The sequence below is a fragment of the Oreochromis niloticus genome, linkage group LG1 (assembly GCF_001858045.2).
Source record: "Oreochromis niloticus isolate F11D_XX linkage group LG1, O_niloticus_UMD_NMBU, whole genome shotgun sequence".
Lineage (NCBI taxonomy): Eukaryota > Metazoa > Chordata > Actinopteri > Cichliformes > Cichlidae > Oreochromis > Oreochromis niloticus.
In genome coordinates this window covers 25,752,588-25,774,925 of record NC_031965.2, presented here as the reverse complement: position 1 = coordinate 25,774,925, position 22,338 = coordinate 25,752,588, and the positions used below count along the sequence as shown (strand labels likewise).

General features: G+C 39.0%; 1 protein-coding gene across 3 annotated transcripts; it reads left to right on the top strand.

Moving 5' to 3' along the window:
- The first annotated feature begins 360 nt into the window (after positions 1–360).
- kcnk2a (potassium channel, subfamily K, member 2a) lies at positions 361–15,798 on the top strand. Of its 3 annotated transcripts, XM_005458948.4 has the most exons (9): positions 361–1,198; positions 4,201–4,307; positions 4,434–4,546; positions 5,636–5,726; positions 6,603–6,720; positions 7,285–7,445; positions 9,362–9,548; positions 9,688–9,827; positions 11,399–15,798. In XM_005458948.4, coding segments are annotated over exons 1-9 (1,254 nt in total). In that variant the 5' UTR covers positions 361–1,197; the 3' UTR covers positions 11,735–15,798. The 3 variants fall into 3 exon arrangements, with proteins under 3 accessions (XP_005459005.1, XP_025762784.1, XP_025762783.1); XM_025906999.1 differs by lacking the exon at positions 361–1,198 and having other exon boundaries at positions 4,287–4,307; positions 4,434–5,347; XM_025906998.1 differs by lacking the exons at positions 361–1,198; positions 4,201–4,307 and adding an exon at positions 5,302–5,347.
- The last annotated feature ends 6,540 nt before the right edge of the window (positions 15,799–22,338 follow it).

The window sequence follows — 22,338 nt, the reverse complement described above, 5'->3', positions numbered from 1 at the left end:
CCCTCTTTGCCGGGTAAATGTGGTTTTGATTTTCATGAAGGAAACGCTCTCATGAGCAACGCCACTGATCAGCCAATCGGTGGCATGCAGTCTGCTGACATTACATTTATGATTGCCTCAGATTACTTGGAACACTTGCCGAGTGGTTACTAAAAAGGTACCTGGTACCATGTACTATTACCTAATGCAGGGGTAGGGAACTCTAGGCCTCAAGGGCCGGTGTCCTGCGGGTTTTAGATGTGTCCTTGATCCTTGATCCAGTACAGCTGATTTAAATGGTTAAATTTCCTACTCAGCCTGTCTTTTAGTTCTCCAGAGGCCTGGCAATGAACTAATCATTTGATTCAGGTGTGTTGACCCAGGGTGAGATCTAAAACCTGCTAGACACCGGCCCTTAAGGCCTGGAGTTGGAGTCAAAAACAGTTAACTGACTTTAGTTACTCAAATTAGCAGAAGTGAGGCCTCACCTACCATTATGAAGGGAAAAAACTGTCTGTAAAGAAATGTATCTTATCTTGTACCAGGCTGTAGGGAGCAAAGAAGTAATTCTGCTTTTCTTTTCTTTCTTTCTTTTTTTTTACTTTAATTTTTTAGCCCCAGGGAATCACCACATGGCCATCACCGGGCAGCGTCTCCCTTTTGTGCATAAGTTTCAGGCATGTTGCTCTGGTATCGATCAGCAGTCAGAATCATGACAAAAAAAAAAAAACCGTGCAGCAAAATCACTGCACATTTATTGGAACTCCTCAAACCCTCTAGAAACCTCCCTGGGCACTAAGCACCTCCCTGTGTCCTGCACATCCACCCCTCAGTCCTTACTCCACCCCACTCCAACCCCTCCTTTCTGTCGGTGTTATTCCACCGGTCCAGCGGTGCGCTCAAAAAGCCAGAGCGCAGACAGAGCGCAGTAGATGCTCCAGAGCAGAAACAGCAGCGAGAATAACAAACGACAGAGACACACCGGAGGAAACCCTTTGGAGTTGCGCGCGGAGACAGTAAGAGGAAGGTGCAGACTCAACACTAGCATCACATCAGCGGTAAAAGTAGAACAGCAGAGGGAAAACGGAGCGCCAGTTCGTCCCCCCTCTTCAGCACCGCAGGGAGGAGACACGCAGAAGAGGAAAGATTCCCCCAAACGCAGTGAGAGCCTCGGACGAGGAGAAGAGGAGAGCGGAGGGCATCGGATAGGCAACAAGGAGTAAGTGAATTCACAGTTTGTATGGGAGAAAACTTATCCTGAAACTTCTTCATAACCTCATGAAGTTTGAAAAAGATGTTACACCAGCATCACCCACACCTCAGATTCACCCCAAATTTCACTAAAAATAACACGGAGTCCCAAAACTTACGCAAAACTCGGCAGACTGTTCTTAATTATCCACCTACAGTAAGAGGAGAGGCTGAAGTGTGTTTATGAGTTCCTATGTGTGACTAAGTTTTGACTCCTTCCTGCACAGCTGCATGCACGTGTTTGCTTTGTTTCACTAAATATTTATTCAGCTAAACTAGCTCAGCTTGCCAGAAAAAAGGCTTTTTGAATTCCTTTTTTATTTCGAAAACTAATCCCCTCAAAGAGAATCCATGATTCATGTGTTCACTGCTAACATTATATTAACAAACCCTACACTGATGATCACAGAGAGACGGATGGTTTAACTTTTGCGAAAGACACTATCGGAAGGAAGAGGAGTGTTTCTAAGATAAACGGTAGGTCAGCAGTGCACGTGATCAGGATGGATGCTTCTGACCTTTTTATTTTTGATATATTTTATTTTTATCCTGATACAGTTTTTGTTTATAAATCTGTATATAAAGAAGAACATTTAAAAGAATTTGAATATGTTGCAGTTTTTTTCTGATTTTATCTATTTTTGTTGTATTTGTGTGAACTACAATCATTTGGGGAACTATTAATGAACTTTTCTTAACATTTTTAATATTGCTAGTAGAAAATGTGCCTAAACCAGCCTTCTCTTCTCTTCTCTTCTCTTCTCTTCTCTTCTCTTCTCTTCTCTTCTCTTTAACCCAGACCATACTTTCCTAACCAATTATTAGGACTGTTAAGTGTAGTAAAGAACCAAGACAATGAACATTTTAAGTGGATATCACATCTTGTAATGCAGTTTAGGTCCTGTGTATTAACTGTTATGTTAGATAGGAATAGAGAAAATATATATTATTCATCTGCTTATTGTCTTATTTTATAAGATTTGTTTTGTAAGTACATGTCATTTAAGATGAATGTTAAATGTGAGGCGTATTCCATTCTTTGTGGGAAATAATTAAATTTACAAATGTCATTGTCCTGGTCACAAAAGAAAAAGGAGAAGAAGCTGCTTTCGGCTGCTCCTTTATTCACAGTGGGTCACTACAGTGTTTGATTTGGCAGAGCTTTTACCCTAGATGCCCTTCCTGATGCAACCCCAATGGGATTTGTGTCTCCTCCCGGGAGACAAGAAAGCAAAGTTTGAAAAGAAAAGAATTGTATTATCTCTGCATTTACAGTGTAATCAATCAGGACTTATTACCCCTTATTTTAGCCATCCATTTATCCATTTTCTTAACTGTTTTCATGGTTGCGGGGGGGTTGAAGCTTAACCCAGCTGTCACAAGGCAAGAGGCGGAGTACACTCTGGAGAGGTCACGTCAGAGTTGTCTTAATTCTTTATGGTATTGATTCAACAAGCTGCTGGAAACACTCCTCATGTTGGTCCATATTGACATGATAGCGTCTTGAAGGTGCTCTACTGGATTGAGATCTGGTGACCGTGGAGGCCTTTTGAGTACAGTGTCATGTTCAAGAAACCAGTTTGAGATGATTTGAACTTTGTAACATGGTGCACTATCTTGCTCAAAGCAGCCATTAAAAGATGGCTGTGATCATAAAGGAATATTTTTAGGACATAGTTAGGAACAATACTCGGATATGCCATGCCATTTAATCTCTAGGGTTTACAGATAATGTTTGTACCAACTTGTTTAAACAGTTTGTACTAAGGGGCCCAAAGTGTGGAAAATCTCTCCACACACGATTCCCCCACCACCAGCTTGAATTCATTATACACTGCATGATGGATCCATGTTTTCATGTTTTCATCCAAAGGTTGCAGCAGAAATCATTTTCCCAATCATATTGGAACTGTAGCCTCAGTTTTCTGTTCTTAGCTGACAGGAGTGATACCTGGTGCGGTCTTCTGCTGTTAGAGCCCATCAGCTTCAAGGTTCGACATGTTGTACATGTTCTTCTGCATACCTTGGTTACTGTTACATTCTCCTCTGACCTCTGGCATCATATAGATATTTTCATCCTGAGAACTGACAATCACTTTTTTCTTCTTTAAACTATTCTCAATTAACCCAAGAGATTGTCGGGTGGGAAAATCCCAGTATGTCAGCAGCTGAATCAGTCAGACCAGCTCAACAGCTCAGGTTTTAAACTTGGCATCCAGTTCAAGGCTTTTTTTTTTTTTTTTTGTAAATTTGGGTCTAAATGATGCCAGAGAGAGGGGATATCCCTAATGTGGTCCTCCCCAGCACACTGCTCTGGCCATGAGCACAGCAGCTGTGAATCATGAAACTCTACTTTAGGAGAGTCCAGGTATAAAAATGTAGGGTGGGAAACCAGCAGAATAAGTCCCCTTTATAGCAAATTCAAGAAACGTGCTGCAACAAACTGCAGAAGTGCATGCAAACTACAGCAGAATAAAACAGCTGATACAACAATGGTTTTATGCTAATTCTTCCAGGATTTGCAGAGTGAATTGATTTTACATACATTTCATAATTTAAAACACTTCTTCTACAAAGGCCTCAGCACCTTTTTTCCTCTTGGGGTATCTTTAGCCACATTCGCCCTTGCTTTTCTATTGCTCTTTCAGAAAGTCATAGCCTTCATACTCTCACCATATTTGTCTATATTTAAGATGCACATCACTCATCATATGTTGGATTTTATAAAAGCACAGATACATGTCACACACCCAGGTGTAGCTAAACTCAACTTAAGGGCCTGACTCAGCCCTTTTCCAGTGTTAGCATGTAACAACCACTTCAAAGTTTTGCTGGTGATTTATTCATAAGGCTTTCTAAAATTAACAAGCTAAATCTGTTGACTAGAGCATGTATGAGCAGAGACAGGCAGGGAGAAAAGTGCATGGGAGGGAAAATAATTGAATGCCATTTTCTCATTTCCCCTGGCAGTGGCAGCTCCAGACTTATTGGACCCTAAATCCGCCACTCACAACACTAAGCCCCGCCTCTCCTTCTCCACAAAGCCAATGACACTGACGCCTCCGGAGGAGAGCGAGGTGAGGAAAAATGAGATGTTTTCACAGATTTTTTGTTACACCCTGTGGTGTCATTGTAGTTTATTTTGGGACACCTCTTGCATGCAGGTATGTATATGGTTTGATTAACAAGCTGAAGTGTTGCAGGTGGTTGCCACAGTGATGAAGTGGAAGACGGTGACAGCCATCTTTCTTTTGGTGGTTCTGTACCTGGTGATGGGAGCAGCAGTCTTCAGATCCCTGGAGCAGCCCCATGAGAGGTAAGCAGGTTAAAGAGAGGTAGGCCAGTCATCCATCCATCTATTTAGCTGTCCCACCCCTCCCATAACTGCTCCTCTCCAATCTGTGGCAATGAACCCAAAGGTTAAGACCCTACAAATAAGTGCGGTGTGCTTGATCTTCTATGAATATTTATTTAAAGTGAAAATATATTATTATGTTTATTAAAGTAATAAATGTTTAGATGTAAACTTTTAGCTTTATGTATTTTCAGCTCACCACTGGGTACCCTTTAGTGCACTTCCTGAAACAGCCCTAGTTTAATGCAGTCTTCAACACAGATGACTAAAGAATATATACAAGTCTGTGCTAGTAGTTTCTGCTCTTGATTGGGAGCATGAAACTGATTGAGTCATTAAAACATGTACAGTTCTACTGCACTTAATTATTGGGCTTCTGTGTTAGTTTCATATCATGTGTTTGGATTTCTGTTTTTTCACTTCCTGTTTTATTTTGAAATATCTGTTTGTCATACACTTCCTGCTTCCAGCTTTTGCTCACTTTCCAGCTCTTTATCTCTGTTCAGTCACTTACCTTGGTATCCATAGCCCAACTTCTTTACTTCCCATTTTCCAGACCGTGCTGTCTTCATAAAAACAACCCTTGTAGACACGCCCTGCTGCTCCTCGTGTTTTGTTGTACTCTTTGTGCCTTTGTGTTCTTACTACTTCTGACCTGATGTGAGTGATCTTTTGCCTATTTTGTTGGATCTTGCTTCTGATCTTCTATCTGCCAGATTTGTTTGCCAGAGTGACTGACCTTCCATGTATGACCTCAGCCTGGTAATACAGATTTGATTTTTCCCAGTATCCTGTGCTGTATATTTGGCTGTGAACCCTTCGTTTCCCACAGTTAACAAAGACATGACTGAGATTATTTATTTCACCAAAGTAGGAAAGCCCCCAAATGATTCCCATGAGTAATACAGAAATACTGAGCACATTAGTCCTACTCTAAAATATTTAGGCTGTCATATATATAATTCCATTAGTCTTTGATGTTTATAAACCAAATAAACCAAATCAAACGTTGTTCAGTTGACATAATAGTACTCTTTCTCTTTCTAATAGTGAACAGCGTTTGGCCATCCTGTCCCAGAAGCTGCAGTTCCTTTCCAGACACTCCTGTGTCAACCAGAGCCAGCTGGAGGAGCTGGTTAAGGTAAGACTAACCTGACATCAATATTAATGTTAAAACTCAGGCATTAAGTAGAGCAGCGTATGCACTGTATCCTACTATGATTCAGCACAGCAACACTGGTTTCAGCACCATGGACAGCTCCTTTAGCTTTAAAAGGAAGAGCGTCTGAGATACCGAGAGTTTCTGTTCTGTTTCAGACTCTTGTTGTTTGTGTGGTCTTTCAGCTATGGCCCAAGAAAATCAGAAATTCCTAAATTCATAGATTCGTAAAGATAATGTATTGCCTTTATCACGTGCAGATATTTGCCTCGTTTACAGTGATATTTCATATATTTTCCTTCTTTAATTCGTTAGACAGGCAAGCACAAAAACACATTCCTGCACATCTGCAAAGAAAAGTGTCTTATAGTAGGTTTTTAATGATTTACTGATGTCTGAGAGGAGGATGCTGATGAAACTCTTCAGCATTAGGGACAATCCAACAATGCATGCCACCCTGATTGGTCATCACAGCACTCACAGTAAGAGGCTGCTCTGACGTGCAGGTTTGAGCACTACAGGAGATCTTTTCTGCCTGTGGCTTTTAGACTGAATGACTCCTCATTCTACAGGGAGGATGTTTAAATACATTTTAAAGCTGTGCCCACACACAACAACACTTTATCATGTATAATACTCTAATACCATCCTAGCTTACCAGACAGGAGAACTACAATACCACCTCTAATTTATTCACCCTGTTATCGCTTACTCCATCTGCTGATGTAAACTGTAAACAATCATATTTATGTTTATATTCATACTCTTATTTTCCCATATCTTATATTTTAATAGTTGCACTTTATTTTGTTGCTGTCTGTGACTCTGGCTGTCTTTTAATTTCTCTCTACTTTTTAGCAAGTTGTGTCCGCCATCCGTTCAGGAGTAAATCCTGCAGGAACAATGACCAACAACAGCAGCCTGTGGGACCTGAGCTCTGCCTTCTTCTTTGCTGGGACTGTCATCACAACCATTGGTAGGAAACACACACATACACTCACACAAAGAGCATCTATGTTCAGACCGAAAGAACCACATTGTATATTTTCCGTTTTTAATTAATTTATGTTTACTTTTGAGTTGACAGTCCTCTAAATATAGCTCTTACAGTCAGTTACATAACACTGACCTTTCTTTAGTTATTGATTATACATCTGCTTTGTGGATATAATCAAACTAGCACACTTACCTTCCCCATACATTTACTTTGTGCATGCATGTGTATAGATTTCTTAAATTTTTCTCACTTTCAACACAGTGATCATTTCTACTTGCATGACACTGTACTTCTCTTCCACCTTAGTTGAGTTATATTAACTCTTTTTGTAATTAGATAGAATATATTCAAAAATGGAAACATGCAGTGTCATAGAAGTGTAATTTAAAAACGCAGCTAATATATTTCACTATCTATCCAGCAGGGTTTCGTGTGTAGGGGTTGGATATCTTCCAACCTGTATTAAATTCACAAATGCAGTCTTCATGCAACGAATACCGTGATTCAAATCATCAAATCACTGGTGATGTGTCCTCTTCGCAGGTTTTGGGAACATCTCTCCCCACACTGAAGGCGGGAAAATATTCTGCATTGTCTATGCTTTGTTAGGGATACCGCTGTTTGGCTTCCTTTTGGCCGGTGTAGGAGACCAGCTCGGCACCATATTTGGCAAGGGCATTGACAAAGTGGAGAAGATGTTCGTGGTGAGTGTGGACTATCAAACACGATCACATTAAACTTTCAAAGCCTGAACCATAAAATAATTACCAGAAAATGTAAATATTTTGAAGATGGAGCTTTTACTGAACCTTCTCACAAAACAATAATTCATTATTAATTTGCATATATGAGTTTGATTTTGTATCATATTCACAACATTTGGCTTTTCTTTTTTGAAATTTATTGCTTAAAAATGACCTGAAAAAACAGAAAAGTTTTGAACTGTTTCTTTTGAAGACTTCACAGAGTCACCCAAACAGAGCTGGATTGGTAAACTGTTCCAGAGCCTTGGTGCCACAGACTGAAAGGCTCTATCCACCACAGTCTTCGCCTTTGTATGAGGGGACAGCTAATAGATTTTAAGTTTGTGAACGAAGACAGTGAACAGCAGTTTGTTTAAGAAGAAGTTGAGATATACAGTCTGGAGCTTGTCGATTTAGTGCAAGGCCTTAGAAATTCACAATGGTTTGTGCCATCCCTCGAGTTTTACTAACTTGTGTTTTTAAGTGTTAAAACACTTACTAAGAAGTTAGGGACAGGGGAATGCAGAAGAAGACACACACATGAACACTAAGGAGACTAGTGCTAATAGAAAAATTAATATAAATTAACCATCCCTGAAAACAGAGGAACCAAAGACTAACTCTAACCACAAAACTGAAAGACATTACAATAATAATAAAATCAAGTCGAAATGGACCCAAAATAAGAGGAATCATAATAATCCGACCCTAAACACATACAAATTCAAACTACAAATACAGTCACAATTAGAGAAATCTAAAGACCCAAACGTTTAGTACTCTAAAGATACATCAATAGGAACAGTAAGATCATGCATTACCCACTGACCACTAAAACTGAAAAAAAGCAATATTGTAAGTGTGCTCAAACTGAGTAAATCATTTCCTTTATTTTGGAGTCAGTGCTCATTAAAACACCTGATGCTCATCCAAATGAGAAAAAGATCTCTTTGTATTTGTCGTTGCAGGGCACTCATTTTCAAGCTGATTTGTTCATTTATTGTGTTGTTACATTCTTCTCACATGTTGCAAAAAAAAGCCTGAAGATCTATTAAGAGAGACAAAGGTGACTCAGCTCGCAGTCATATCTTCAAAGTTTAAGTAGCTGGTGTGAATAATTTGTTTTGTAGTCTTGAAGGAGCAGAAATCTGAAAACAGAAACGTACTTTAGAATGATTTCCTCCTCCCGCTGCTCTCAGGGCACCCGAGGGACTGAGTAATGAATATTGTGATTAAGGAAAGAAGACAAAAGTTCATTGTGTAAGTGCCTGTGTGACTATGAAAGCCTGATTGCTCCGTGCAGACTGTGTGAGACTGCAGCATTATCCTTAGTGAATGTCTTTTCTCTTCAGCTGCACCCACGGGACCAATTTATGGAATAATGCCATTACTGCTTACAGCGTCAGCCTAATTCGGCATTTCACTTCAGAGTTTTCTGTTTAACAGTCTGCTTTATTATTATTATCAGTCAGTCCTCCACTGACTCTCCTCCAGAGAGAAACATGTTGTCTTTTATTTTATATGAAATATTGTCATTCTGCAGGTTTACACCGAATTAACATTTTCGATTGAGTAATACTACAGCTTAATTATGACTAAATGCTGTTTTACAGGTAGACTGGAGTAATTAGAAGTAACTCGAGCTAGCCTTGTATGCATAGATTAACACAACCTCCACATCAACATCTACTGAGTTCTTTCATTTTTCATCTTTTCCTTTGGTGACACTTTTGTACTTTTATTTGGGTGTGATGTCAAGTCCAGGAATCTAATCCAGTATTATACCTTTGGGATCTGAATGTCTGGATTCTCCCTGCCTGCAGACACACAAAGTTTATGTTGAGTATTTGAATGATGTCCTTTTCTTTCCCGTGTAGCATGGGGAGATCAGTCAGACAAAGATCTGGGTCATATCCACGCTGCTGTTCGTGCTGTTTGGCTGCCTGCTGTTTGTGGCTCTCCCGGCAGCCATCTTTAAACACATCGAGGGCTGGTCTGCGCTGGAGTCCCTGTACTTTGTCGTCATCACCTTGACTACTATTGGTTTTGGGGACTTTGTGGCAGGTAAAAAACACAACCAGTGATTTAATGCTAAGACAGAGTTTGGACCTGGTTCTCTGAATCATGTTGATCTGTCTCGTTAATCTGTGTGTGTGTGTGTGTGTGTGTGTGTGTGTGTGTGTGTGTGTGTGTGTGTGTGTAGGTGGGTCAGATATTGAGTACATGGACTACTATAAACCAGTCGTGTGGTTCTGGATTCTGGTTGGGCTGGCCTACTTTGCTGCTATCCTCAGTATGATTGGAGACTGGCTAAAAGTCATCTCCAAGAGGACAAAAGAAGAGGTACGGTTTCTATTTTCTGCTTCATTTACTGGCTTCGTCTAACTTTTTGCAGCTTGTTTTTGTTCCTTTTATCAGCTTTATGTGTACCTGTCACCATGTGCCTCTTTCTATACAATGACACTCATTATTCGAGCTACATTATGCCATATCGCCACTTCAACTTTTGCCCTCTGTTTAAAGTCATTTCAGTGATACGACTGTTTTCTAATCCAATCGACTCACTGCCATCAAAACACAAGCACTGGATCTTATTGTGATCATCCCCAGAGGGAAATAGAGATCATTTAGACAATGTGTGATGATGAAGCTTAATATCAAATGACCTTAAAACTAAATATAACAGAGATTAAGAAAATAAATCCAGCCTTGTTTCCAAAAAGGGACTTCTGGACATTTTTAGCCCTTTATTAAAAACTGTCAGGGTCTCCTTCTGAATGATACAGCTGTGTTCTTTGTGCTACCTGGATCTTGCTGGTGAGCATAAATAAAGAATGTTTCATACATTTTTAGCAGTTATTATCAAAAACATGCTCTGGAGTCTCATGGGACAAAAGTCACATTTTTGCCAAGAGCACAATGACATAATCACATCTTGCAGTCCTGCTGTGATATGCCATCTCACTGGCCTGTAGATGCAGGCGTGTTATTATCATAAGTCACCGCAGATGCAGTTAGAAGTACAGACATTATCACTATCTTCAAGAGATTTCATGTTTGGCCAGATGGGGTAGCAGAATGGCTCTGCAGATCTTATTATCCATAAATTGTATGGCTGCAGTGCACACACACACACACACACACACACACACATTGAGACAAAGACTGAAGGCAGGACTATTTATACACAGCTGGTATAAATGAGGAATTTGTATTGACAAATCAAGACAGTCGTGGGGAGAAGTAAAAGCAAGGCTCCAGAGACGACTAACTATCAAAGTAAAACAGGAAATAACCGAAAAGATAACCAGTAAGAGACAAAAAACTAAGACTAACATGATACAGAGAAACTCTTGGGAGGCATCAATAACAAAGTCAAGACAGAAACCCGACCACAATATTGTAACACTCGCCAACAGGATTGAAGATAAATTAAAACTCAGTGTTAGCAGAACTAAGAGTCACAGTACTAGAATAGTAAACAAGAATCTGGAAATACAACAAAGACGAACGTCTGAGCTTCAAACATCAGAATGATCAGAAAACAATAAACATGCACTCACACTTGTAATGAATATAGAATATACACACAGAAAGAAAGTGAGCTACACTTTGCAGTCTAAAAGAGATATCAAAGAATCACAACAGCAACTCTGTAGTAAATATACATGAAGATGAGTCCTGTTTATATCAGCAACACAAAATACATACGTGATTATATATTATATACACCTGAGGATGAGACGGTGATGGTGAAGTATATTTTAAATAGGTGTGCAAATATTACTTTCATTGTTATCGGATTAAAAAAAAAAAAAAAAACCTGGGAAAGTCTTTTTGTTGCCGGCTATCATGTGTCTCCTGTCATCTTAATGCATTTCTACTGACCTCTTTATGTCTTTGTGTCACTGCAGGTTGGAGAGATCCGGGCGCATGCTGCAGAGTGGACGGCAAATGTCTCCGCAGAGTTCAAAGAAACCCGCCGTCGTGTTAGCATTGAGATCCACGACAAGTTCCAGCGTGCCGCGTCAATCAAACGCAAGTTGTCTTCAGAGCTGGGATTTAGCCCGGCTCCCGAGGTCACCCTGCCCAAGCGGGCTGTGTCTGTCAATTTCAACAACGAACGGGACAAAAACGAGAAGGAGGCCGGACTGCATGGATTGACACCTTCGGTCATAAATGGCACTTTGGTCATGAACGGACCGGACCTGGAGAGAGGCGAGATCTCAATTATTGAGCACCTCAAGTAGCAGAAGGACTGTCGGCACCTCTCAAGATTCTTCCAAGGTCTTTCTGTTTGTCATAACTGGTGGTACAAGGCATTGCTTGAGAATTCAGAAATCAAAATATTGAAAGTGGTCCCAGCAGAAGACATCTTCAGCATGAAAGAGGAGTCAAAGCCTTGCTTGATAACACTTGCACACATTTTCCACTTTACCATCCTCAACCCCAACAATGAAAGAGCGTGAACAACATACAGGATTGTAGTTTTTGGTGTTTGTCAACTAAATCTTACAGAAGTTACATTTAAAGACATACTGAAAAGCTAGGAAGTCTGCGTCTGTCTTCATAACTGAAAAAACTAAACATATTTGTTTTTGATTTGTTTTTTTCACTATTGCTCCGTCAGTCTAGAGGCAGGCAGGCGTTAATGAGAGACAGAGGAGTATAATATCCAACAAAGGTCCCTGGCTCGTAATAAACCCAGGACGTAGTTAGTCACTGTGCTGCTGTTATGGTAATGACAATCACAGCCTGCTGTTAATGAAGACCATAAACACCATTTAAGAGACGTATATTTAAAAAACATACTGACATTAGAATTGTAAAAGTCAGTCTGGTGAGGAGGATGTCTGTGGATTGTAGTAGGGGCCTTCTGTATTTAGAAGTAAACCCCTATGGAAGCATGTTTGTGTAATTTTCTGCTTTAAAGACTGTTGTTGTCAACAGTGAAATATTTGCAGTTTTAATTCTGCAAAAAAATGACTTACAGCGTATTTTTTAATCGGAAGCTTTAGCTGACGATTGTTACATCTGTTTAAAGAGCAGCTCAGGCAGGCGTGACTGTGACTTTGATTATTCAACTATTACAGTGGAGTCATTACACTTTTACAAGCCACTGTAATACCAAAAAGCAGTACTGTTACTTGATCAGTGTTATTGATTCCACATGATGTTGTTAAATGTATTGTTTTGCATGTTTAGTTCATTCAGTTTAATAATTACCCACAAGCCATTACTTTTTCCATGATTTTTCAGTTTAAAAAAATCTCGATAGCCAGTTATTTGTGGTTCGGTCTTGACTTTTACTGCTAATCTTTATATGATGTTTTCATGTTAATAATGCATTTTAATAGAGGGCATGCTTTGCACTTATGAAGCTCCTCTCATTTTTAAGGAAAGGGCAGTGATTCTACAGTAGATGTATTTTTTCACAACAAGTGGCTCTATGAAGATTTGTCAGACCACTGCAGTGCCTCAAACTCTTCACTTTGCTTACAAGACCAAGCACAACACAAAGTGAAGTGAAGAGGACTATCGATTTTGCACCAGTTGAGTGAGTTGCATGGTGATATGTTAAAGACTGGATGCTTTATCTGCAGCAGTAAGCCATTCCAATCTGGTAAACTCCATTTAAGGAACATTGCTACATATGGAGTACAGAGCTCGGTCATTCACCATCATATTCATCCAGTCTGTCTTCTATATCAGTAGAATTTGTACCTGTGTTTGGATGTGGAAAATATTCGTATGTTATGGTGTACTGTACCAGTTACTTGTTAATGATGCAATGCCCACATAGTTGTAACCATAAATATATATACGCATAGAGTAAGGTCCAAAAGTATTTGGAGACAGCTTTTGTTATTCTGCCTCTGTACATCACCTCTGGATTTTAATTTCAACACTCAAGATGTGATTGAAGTGCAGACTTTTAGCTTTAATTTAAGAGGTTTACAAAACTTTTACACCAACTCTTTAGAAACTACAGCCATTTTTCTACGCAGTCTTTTTTAATACTTGGATGAAATTCTTTGCAGTCAGTGAGTGCCTGAAGTGTAGAACTCATGAACATCTGTGTTTTTTTCCTGGAGATGTTCTGCTGTGCCTTTACTGCAACTACCTTCAGTTGCTGATTGTTTGTGGGTCTTTTGTGCATTTCGTTTTGCATTTACTTATTAAAAGCTAAAAGTATCTACTGCTGGGTTGAGAGCAGAGCAGTTGCATTGTCAATAAACACTAGTGATCAGGTTCCATTAGCAGACATTCATGCCCATAACATCACCTCCCCCATGTCTGACAGATGACGTGCTACGCTTCAGACCATGAGCCATTTCTCTCTTTCTCCATACTTTTATCTTCCTTCCTCTTCTCTTTTGTTTAGTTAATCTATTAATCTAAGTCAGTTTTTTGGGGTTAGGGAGTCTAATGTGACTTTCCTATCCTTGCAATCAGTGATTTGCACTTTAAAAGCATCTCTTGATTGTACACTTTGAAAGTAATATCTACTTGAAAGTTGTTTTTCTTAATCAAAGAAATAATTCTGTCATCTTACATGTTAGTTATCTTTTGGTGTTGCTGAGATGGCCAGTGCATGCCTTCTGTACCAGATTGTTGATTCGGCCAGTCGTAAATTTTTTGCGATCTCTCCGAGAGGTAAATTTTGACCTAACGATGGCAACACTTGGAGTCAAATCCAAATCTTTTATTTGCTGAAGATGTAATGAAATAATTAAGAAAATTTCCTCACCTGGCCATTAAATACTTGTCAGTGGGTTATCCCATTATTTTTGAACCTCTGAAAATCTTCTAAAATCTTTTGAAATTCCTAAACAGTTAATGCATTTGTTAAACCCCTTGAATTAAAGCTGAAAGTCAGTCAGATACTGGTTATTTGATTTAAAATCCGCTGTGGTGGTGTACCAAGAAATGCATATGGACCTAACCGTATGCGACACAGTTCCCCCAAATACTGGAGATTCTTTTGTTTCAATCAGGTCTACTACATCCTCAGAAGGCAATGTATTTTATTTTATTGTCAAACAACATACATTTGTTTTCTGATAGCGTATTGGGGTGACAATCCAAAGCTACCATAATTCACAGTGAATGCCTTTTTTATACTGCTTGTGTCAAAACCTTTCTTGCAGACAACTGTTAGACTGCAAAAAGTGTTAATCATCTTTATTTGTGTGCAAGACATACATTGTGTTTGCAATTTTAAAGATATAATTTAATGTAGATATGTGTGAGCTCTTAAATAGGAAAGTGGAAATTGTTTTTGAGGCATGAAATATCAAACCATTTGTGTTTACACTGTACAGATGTAATGGAAGTGAATTTGCCTTGTTGAGGACAAGATGAAGGTTTTGGGGTGAATGTGCACAGTGCTTTTTCCATGTGTGTACACCTGCCATTGAAAATGCACTTTTATGCAGCTGCCTTTGAACGTAACACTGTGCTGCAGGCTTGAGAGCAAACCTATCCATCCGGTCAGAAGGTGGTGACTGTTATTGTGAAGTGGCACTAGTGACACCTGCATGGTTTAACACACGAATTTATCACTCACAAATATAAGAACATATAACATATAAGAAGAGCATGAAAGAACAAAACATACAGATAAACTTGGTTGAAATAATAATCAGACAAATAAGATCGAACAATTAAGTGAGTTTGAATTGAGCTAATAATTGTAACAAGAAAAAGATTATAAGTGAGTCTGTAACCCAGCCTGCAATTTCTGTATTACCAAAGATAAACTGTGACTGTTAGATAAAAGTGTAATGCCAGAATATATTAGATTATATCTGCTACAATAATCTAGCAAAATACCAATTATTAGATTTTTCTGGAGTCCTAAGCAGCTTGTATTAATAAATAATATGGATTGTCTTTAGAGATTATGTAAGGACTTTGGTTATACACACACTGGACATGCTAGTGGAACAGATTAAGAAAATGTTTAGAATTTTCTATAGATGTGTTTTTGTTTCTGTACTAACCTAAAATCTGTGTGGTTAGGTACTAACAGTGAACGGAAGTAGTAATCTGATGTTGCCTCATCTGTTTGCTTTGTCTTTTTTTGTGTGTTAAAATTAAACTAACCTTTACATTGTTTTTATTCAATTCTAGATATATTCATCTTTTTATGATGATGACTGTATTTTTCTAAACTCTGGTGAAATTACTCGACACTAATGAGTCTGGAAGAACACAATGTTATAACAAGAAAATGTCTGTAGAGCTAATCTTGAATGTGACAAAGAGTTTTGTATGACATACGAAGTGAAAATATACCGACTTTCAACAATTACTCTGTCCGGTGTGTAATTCAAGGTGCTCAGCTTTTGTAGCGATTCTGTGAATATATATATATATATATATATATATATACATATATACATATATATGACGCACCACTTGGTGGATTGTCTGAGCATTAAGCAAATGTGGTTAGTTATTTGTCAATTTGGTATAATTGAAGCTTGAAAAAACCTTTGTTAAATTCTAAGCTGCCATTCGTTTTCTTTCCACCAGTTCCCTGGCGTCTGACGTCACCTACAGCATTACTTTTCATTCATTCAGACAAAACACAAGAACACACCAGTTGCACAGGCAATTTTAAGTGTAAAGAAAAGCCCATGTATCTGATAAGTCAGTCTCATACAATTATGCAACACTGGGGCAACAGAGTCAGTAAGTGCCATGCAGCTGCATGAAAAAGCACAAACTAAATCTCAAATTGAAGCAACTGTGAAGAGGAAATGTCAGGTGAATCATACAGTTTAAGTTAGGCATCTGGTTTTTATGTCTGTTTATCTTTCTGCACATTTGCACATTTTTATGTGCGCCAAATAACTGTATACAAGACGTAAACTAAATGGCGAAATATCTTCATTGTTCTCCCACCACAACCATTCATTTTTTGTATTCAGTCTTATGAAACAGACTGAGTGAAACTTTAAGAAACGTGTGCAAGGACAATATAAAGGATGTTTTTTCTTTGACTAAGGGGCTGAATTTCTATTGAGCCCCTTATGGGGATTATATGAAACTGTATTATTCAGGATGTTTTTATTTTTAGATTAAATTACAGCATGTCATTAATCTAAACATGTCTAGATTCATTTCCCAGTGTGGCCCTTAGTGAAATTGAGTTTGACACCCCCGCAGTAGTTGTGTGCACATCATCAGGTAAAAGTAATTTAGAACTGAAAACAGCTGCAGGGTGCAGAGTACATTAAGCCTATGCATTCACGTTTGTTAGTTTTTTTTCATACATACAACCTGAAGTTGATGCTCAGTGAGTCACCCTTTCTCTACCCTTCACTACAGACGTTTGGGCAGTTGAACACTGGGAAAGATCACATCCTGCTCAAAAAGGGTGTAGCTTTATAGGTCAACTTACATGCGAAAACACACAAAACAAAACTGTTTATGCTACTGTTCATAGTAAGTTGAAGGAATAATCTGCATTAAGCACATTGCATTTAGAAAGACACTGTGCTGGTCAGTTTCCTATACAATATGTCTCTGCAGCTAACACCCTCCCCAAATAAAACCAGAGACCAAATTCTTCAGAAATCAAAGAAACCGAACTACCCATCCTGCACTATGTAGCAACAAAGAAACCACTTATTAACCATTGCTGTAATTTGCCATATAAAAAAATGCATATTCTAAAATTAATTTGTCCCCATCTGTTTAAAAGTAGTTCCTCTACAACATCATGTATGTGTTACATTTGAGAGTAAAAGTTAAATTCTCAAGAAATCAACAAAACCTTGAGTCATTGTTAAATACAACACATATCTCTACAGAGCATGTAGGTCCAGTGTAATTGTTGTTCTAATTCTTTCTTTGAAGGTGCTTCAAAACATTAAATCTACAGAAGTCAGATGAACCGGAGCATCCACTGGCTTTTATGTTAATTCTGTTCTAATGGTTTCCATTTTTAGCTCTCCTCATGCACAGGCAATTCTTTGCTTAGAAAGGTGCTGTAAAAAAAAAAAGGACCCAGTGATGGTGGCTGTTAAAAATAGCTCACACACTCTGTGTCTAGGTGAACGTATTATCCTCGTCCAAGAGGAGCACAGAGACACCTCAGTGAAAGCCAACACGTGCAAATTTTCTCTCTAAGAAAAACCTAAGTGGAAACATGTAAGACATTTATGGTCAAGCCGTTTATTAGTTTGACTTGATTTTTATTTCTTTGCTTTCCTCTTTTATTTCTATTTTCATTTCCTGTATTACTGTCTTTAGAAGACTTAGATAGGTTGGCTGCAGTGGCTTCTTTTCCCACCACTTAACCAGGACATATGCTTCATTTAGCTCACTACCCATGCCAGTTGTTCAAATGCTTTTAAGCAGACATCACATGTACACTAAAAAAAAACAGAAAGACTAGTAGCATTCAGATTTTAAGGGCAGCAAAGGTTACAGTATTGGCTTAACATGTTTCATTTGGGACATTTAAAGTGGAACTGTTCCAATTTCATAAAAGAAAAATGATCTATACCTATCAGCCATAAACTTTTCATAGGGTATTAATAACCTTGTGAGAAACTATCAGGTGCTTTTTTAAAATTCTTTTGAAACTTCAACCTTGAACATAAAGTTTGTTTAACTGAGGTTGTGGAGTTTAAAGGTGGTGGGTGTTTACTGGCTTGGAGAGAAAGTGAGCATTGTACTGGAATAGATTATATGAAGTGTCTGAGTCCTGGCTAAATGGCATAATAAAATGTATGGATGGATGGCTGCATGAAAATGTTGTCATGTGAAAGTACACCCACTTTCAGGTTTTACATATCAGGATATTATGTTTAAAAATCATCTTTACAGAGGACATTTGTTTAACCACAGCTCTCTTAAGAGTCCCGCCAAAGTCTGGACTTTCATTGAACCATTGCAACACGAAGTGGTTTACAAACACACAGGAAGTGAAAAGAAATTAGTATTTTCACTCTTATGTTCACTGTTTCCTGCACAATACAAGTCTGTCTATCTAAACAAGAAACACTCAGTGCATTATGGGAAATCCCCAGCACTCTAATCCTACTGCAGTATAACAAAGAGATAGTTCAGGATCACCTGATCCAGCCCTAACTATAAGAATATTAGAAGTCATCCAGATCTTTATGTATATAAAACATGGCTACATTAACTAGTTGATTTTTTACCATCTAGTTTCATGGATAAATAAAACTGGGTATCATCTGCATAGCAATGAAAATGAATAGAGTGTGTTCTAATGTTGCCAAAGGGAAGCATTTATAACGTAAAAAGTATTGGTCCCAGTACAGAACCCTGTGGAACTAACTTTTGTTTGTGAAGAAGACCCCACATTAGTATGCACAAAGTTAAATTTATCAGATATGATTCAAACCACTGCAGTGTAGTACGTTTAATGCCAAGAATATCTTCTTATCTCTGTAGTATAATAAATTTAGCGCAAAAAGCTAAGAAATTTGTGTTTGGTTGACAATTTCTTTGTTGTAACAGCGCTTCTTGGCACTAAATCTTTTTCCTCTTAAATGGTCCCACATTTGTAAGGAAGATTTATGTGTGTTGGGTCCATGTCAAAATTGCCAAATCTCTGCTAATGCTAAACAGCTTGTTCTGCAACCGAATCTTATTTTGAGTTTCTGGTTCTCCAGGTGTTGGCAATCAGGTGCTTGCTGGAATGTTCAGCAATGTGTCCTGATTCTGCCTAGGTCAGTTGGTCAAAGTGTAAAGAAGACGTGGAGAATGCTATGCTGATTGGTGCACTGAGAGGGTAACAGCTATGATGCACTCTAAATTCTGACTAGAACTCTTCAAATGAACCATTCATTTGCAAGTAACCAGTTAGTGGTTTTCTATAATTAGCTAAGAGGGCAAATTAATGATTGCTTTGCTTTTTGCGTCACTGGGTTGTATTTCAGCACTTCAGACACAAAATTTAGTTTTAAATTACTGACTGTTAAACTCTTCTTCTCTGTCCTGTTCATACACACCAGGCGACACTTCCTGCCAGTGATTCTCCTCTGCCGCTGAGAGCTGCTGCTTACACAGTGTTGCCGGGTAAAGAATGGGACAAATCATGCATACAGCGGAGGGATCGACAGTCAGTCAGTCTGTCAGTTTTACAGACAGACACACACACACATGCATAAACAAACACACACTCTCCAGTCCGAGTGCCAGTGATAACATAGCTCAGCGGACCCATCTACTCACTTCCCGTGTCCTGGGCCAGAGTTGGTTCTGGCACTGCAGCTTCCGCTAACAGCTCCAGCCAGAGACATCAGAGCAGGACTGTATCCGCTCTGAGATGTGTGACTGTGTCGTCTGCTCTCAGTTCCCATAACCCAGCATGCCCTACTGTTCCCTCACCCGCTGCCAGGCAGACAGATGAATGAACTAACCAGGTGAATGAAGGAGTTCCCAAACGCCACGAGGCAATTCCAGGTGTGCTCTGGAATTTTCCATACACACTATAATATGCAACTGTACAGGGAACTATGAACAAAGTAATTTTCTAAATCAGTACTTTGTACAGTCTTTCCCCTTAAAAACTTCCATAAAAGGAAACCCAGGGTGCTGAATGATGGGGTGGCTGTAACTCAGGAGGTAGAGCCAGTCATCTACTGACTGGAAGGTTGGTGGTTCGGTGCCATATATCCTTGGGCAAGATTTTAACCCCAAGTTGCTCTCTGATGAATGTGTGTGAACGTTAGCTAGAAAACACTTCAAAAAGCATAGAAGAAAATGCTTGTGTGAATGGCTGAATGTGGCATGTTTCATAGTGCTTCCGGGAGAGAAGAAAAGCGCTATATAAGAATAGGTCCCTTTACCATAATGCTGACTCAACAATGATGATGAGAGAGGACGCGGTTTCAAGCATGCCAGTATTGCACTCGGAAACCAAACATCCTTTCAGAGTTTGATTTGAAGTATTTGCAGGAAGAAGATCTGTGAAAGTGTCTGATAAGGCAGAGAAGCCAGAGTCTTGTGCTCGAGATTTGTCCGACATATTAGACGTAATACAAATAATGTGTATTCCCCAACTCGTTGGAAGTGGTTCCTGGAGGCTGCTACCTCTCACTAAAACTGGTGAGGTTTTTTGGTACTCCACAAAAAAACTTGAGAAAGGGTGATGCAGCTAATATTTTTCAAAACAACTTTTACTTTGTAGTCCCCCATTTCACTACAGCTTCGAGAACAGTTGTACAGTGCTTGTAGACAGGTCCAAACTAAGATCGCAGCATCATCAGTGACCAACAACCAACCAAAGCAGTGACAAGGAGGTATTAGCCAGTTGTGGAATACACATTTTTCTCCAAACGACATGTGGGTTGCTATGGAAAAATTGGGGTCACTGACTTGTGCCTAAGCCTGTGTGATTGGACCCTTATTCACTTCATCCTATATTGTCACATATCCAAAAAAGGCTGACAAGTTCATATCACATGGTTATATATAACCATGCATAACCTCAGTATACTAGAGTTTTGGCAACTCAAAAGTGGTAAAAACAAAACTGCAGACGTTATGCTAGGTGCAGATGGCTCATAAGAACTGCCAAAAGTGCCTTTCAAGAACAAAAGGATCAAAAGAAATGATGACATATCAGATGCACAGATGTAAATATATTATACCCCCGCAAACCCCACAAAAGGGAATGGTTTTGTAGGTGGTGGCCACAGACCACTCCTCTGTCAGTATCCTTCCTGACTGATTTTTCTCTAGTTTTGCTTTTGCTAGTGTCCTTGTCACTGCTGCTATCATGAGACAAATGTATGGGCATGCTCAATGAATGGCGTCTTCTGCTTCCTTCCACTGTATTCCAAGGAAAACTGACGAATACCTCTTGTGACCTTACGTAATGTGTCTTTACAGGATCTTAGAGGAACAATGGGTCAAAAGGTCGCCACACATCAATACCTCAAAAACTAATGTCTAAAGAGAAGATCAATAATATTGATTCAAAGCATTTCTTTTATAATATGTCCTAAAGCTTCAAATCCCAAAGAATTACTGTACTGGCTAAGTTTCACCAACAACAACTGACAACTGTGTGTATTTGACAAAGACCTATAGGAGCGCCTGAAGAAGTTGGGAAATAAAGTATCAGCACAGATACTTCAGCGTGTTTTTACCATGAATCCTCAAGGACAGTTCTGAGTCTGTTTAATGAAGGACTAAAATCTGTTCAGTATGGCAGGAGTAAGAAAATATGGAAAGAACACATCACAACTACCCCTGTGAACATGGAGACCTAATGAAGCCATTTTGAAGAAGAATGTGACACCAGTGCACAAATTGAATTAATCACTGTGCCTTTAAGCAAGACAATGATCCCAACCACATGTCCACACAAGTCAAAGCCTGGTTAAGGAATTGGTCCAGGAATATCCTCGAGTGACCCTCTCAACAGTGTACTCTACCCATTAATAATATTAAGATCAGGGGCGTTCCCAGGGCTTTCAGGCACTTTTCAATTTTGCTTCAATGGTAAAAGATGTGGTCAACACCTTCTGAGGATTGAAGATATAAACAATACTTTACTTTTATTGCACAAAAGGACAAGAGGACGATGTTAAAATGTAAAATTGCATCCAAGAAAAAAAACAACTGCGTAATGCTGCTGACGCATTAGTTTTTCCTTCCCACTGTTGCCAAAGTGCTTGCACATAGGGGGTCATATGATTGTTGAGGTTCTCTCTGTTGTATTATTATAAAGCACCTTGAAGCGACTTGTTGTGATTTGTTGCTGTATAAATAAAATTGAATTAAAACATTCTCAGAAAGAGCACGCTAGCACAAAGCTAGCGAAAGACTCAGACTAATGTTGAAGTGTATGCTGACT

Bases quoted from the DNA above. Each gene is read 5' to 3' on its own strand.
- kcnk2a (XM_005458948.4), top strand. The intron at 6,721-7,284 runs GTAGGAAACACA...TCCTCTTCGCAG, and splicing joins GACTGTCATCACAACCATTG to GTTTTGGGAACATCTCTCCC. The intron at 7,446-9,361 runs GTGAGTGTGGAC...TTTCCCGTGTAG, and splicing joins AAGTGGAGAAGATGTTCGTG to CATGGGGAGATCAGTCAGAC.